This window comes from Triticum aestivum, unplaced genomic scaffold (assembly GCF_018294505.1).
Source record: "Triticum aestivum cultivar Chinese Spring unplaced genomic scaffold, IWGSC CS RefSeq v2.1 scaffold241688, whole genome shotgun sequence".
Lineage (NCBI taxonomy): Eukaryota > Viridiplantae > Streptophyta > Magnoliopsida > Poales > Poaceae > Triticum > Triticum aestivum.
Genome location: NW_025256922.1, coordinates 1 through 1,826, shown reverse-complemented (window position 1 = coordinate 1,826; position 1,826 = coordinate 1). Strand labels below are relative to the sequence as shown.

General features: G+C 48.0%; 1 protein-coding gene across 1 annotated transcript; it reads left to right on the top strand.

The window, feature by feature from the left end:
- Positions 1 to 23: 23 nt before the first annotated feature.
- LOC123177615 (wall-associated receptor kinase 2) lies at positions 24 to 1,299 on the top strand (the record flags this gene model as incomplete). Its single annotated transcript, XM_044591262.1, is given in 1 exon segment — positions 24 to 1,299. A coding segment is annotated over 1 exon segment (1,039 nt), but the record flags the coding sequence as incomplete, so codon positions are not given.
- Positions 1,300 to 1,826: the final 527 nt, after the last annotated feature.

Below are 1,826 nucleotides of genomic sequence, written 5' to 3'. Positions count from 1 at the left end.
GCAAATAACATCTGTTTGCACACAGGAACAATCATTGGCATTGCATTACTCGTGGTGCTACTCATATTCTTACTCATGGAGCGAGAGAAAAGAAAGCTGAGAGATAGGTTCAACAAGAACGGCGGACAACTAGTCAAAAGCATCAAGATCGAGATCTTCACCAAGGCAAAGATCAGATACATGACAAACAACTATACTTCTATCATCGGCCAAGGCGCTTTTGGGACAGTCTACAAGGGAACCACCAGCCGCGGTGAGAACGCAGGTGTTGCCGTGAAGAAGTCCACCGCTATCAAGCATGACTGGCAGAAGGAGTCCTTCGTGAACGAGATCAGGATCCAGTCCCAGATCAGCCATCGGAACCTGGTCCAGCTTATAGGCTGCTGCCTGGAGACAGACGTTCCTATGTTGGTGTACGAGTTTGTTCCTAGGGGAAGCCTCTATGACGTGCTCCATCTCAAGAACGATCCTCTTCCCCTCGAGACACGCCTCGACATTGCCATCTACTCCGCGGTTGCCCTCGCATACATGCACACGGAGGCGAGCCAGAGTATGGCCATCGTTCATGGCGATGTGAAGTCAGCTAACATCCTCCTCGACGACAGGTTTGTGCCAAAGGTGTCAGACTTTGGCACGTCGAGGCTCATGTCCATGGACAAGGACCATCACACCAACTTGGTGATCGGGGACCCGGGCTACATTGACCCCGTGTACGTGAAAACCGGGCTGCTCACCAAGAAGAGCGATGTGTATAGCTTCAGTATCATCCTGCTGGAGCTCGTTACCCGTAAGAAGGCGATTTACAATGGAAATGAAAGCCTTCCCATGGATTATATCAAGGCTTCCATGGAAGGGACAGCGAGGCAGATGTTTGATAAAGACATTGTGGCAAATAGCGAGGAGCATATGGAGTGCCTCGAGGAGGTTGGCAAGATCGCGCTGCAGTGTCTCAATGAGAACAACGTGAATGACAGGCCCACCATGCGTGAAGTCGTGGACAGACTTAAAGCGTGTAAGAGCCAGTGGTTGGACTGTCATTGGAAGAAAAATGAGGTGATGTAATATTGTACATAGGTAGTTGGTGGCCTTATGCGATCTAGGGCATCACCTTTTATAAGATGAGAGTTTAAGATTACGGATTTGCTAATTCTCGTCTAGACGAGATTTAGTTATGTCACATCTATGTTCTCCACCGTACCACTCAATTAAGGTGCTGTAATTTTCATGCAAACTGTTGATCGCTCTTTTTTTTTGCTGCTGAAATGAGCTGGCATTAATTAAGTAATGTTATTAAACTCATTTTCACAAATACTTTCTCCGTCCGGAAATACTTGTCTAAAAATGGATAAAATGAATATATCTATAAATAAAATAAGTCTAGATACAACCATTTTGAGGACAAGTATTTCCGGACGGAGGGAGTATGACATAGATCATCAGGCCCAAACAAAAGCCAAACTATAACACGCTGGGTGCTACGTCCCATTTGAGCCATGCAATGAGCGGCTCTATTGGGTGATCGTCGGACATGAACGAATGGGAATGCATGGCGCCGTCTCCCATGCAGGAGCTGCTTGGTCTCCTCCACCAATCCCGCTAGCGCGGACCGGTTGACGGAAATGTCCATCAGGGCATCCACTCCTGTTTTGCAAATTGCAATCCAATTCGACGATGATAGGCTTCTCCGTTCGCTGCAGCACAAGGGCCGTACCCTCGAGATACGCTGCCATTTTCGCCTCCATTGGGGAGCGACATGATCGAAGAAAATGATATGCTGAAAAGATGATGGCCCCCCGTGTTATCCCTTAACACCATGCACGCGTCCC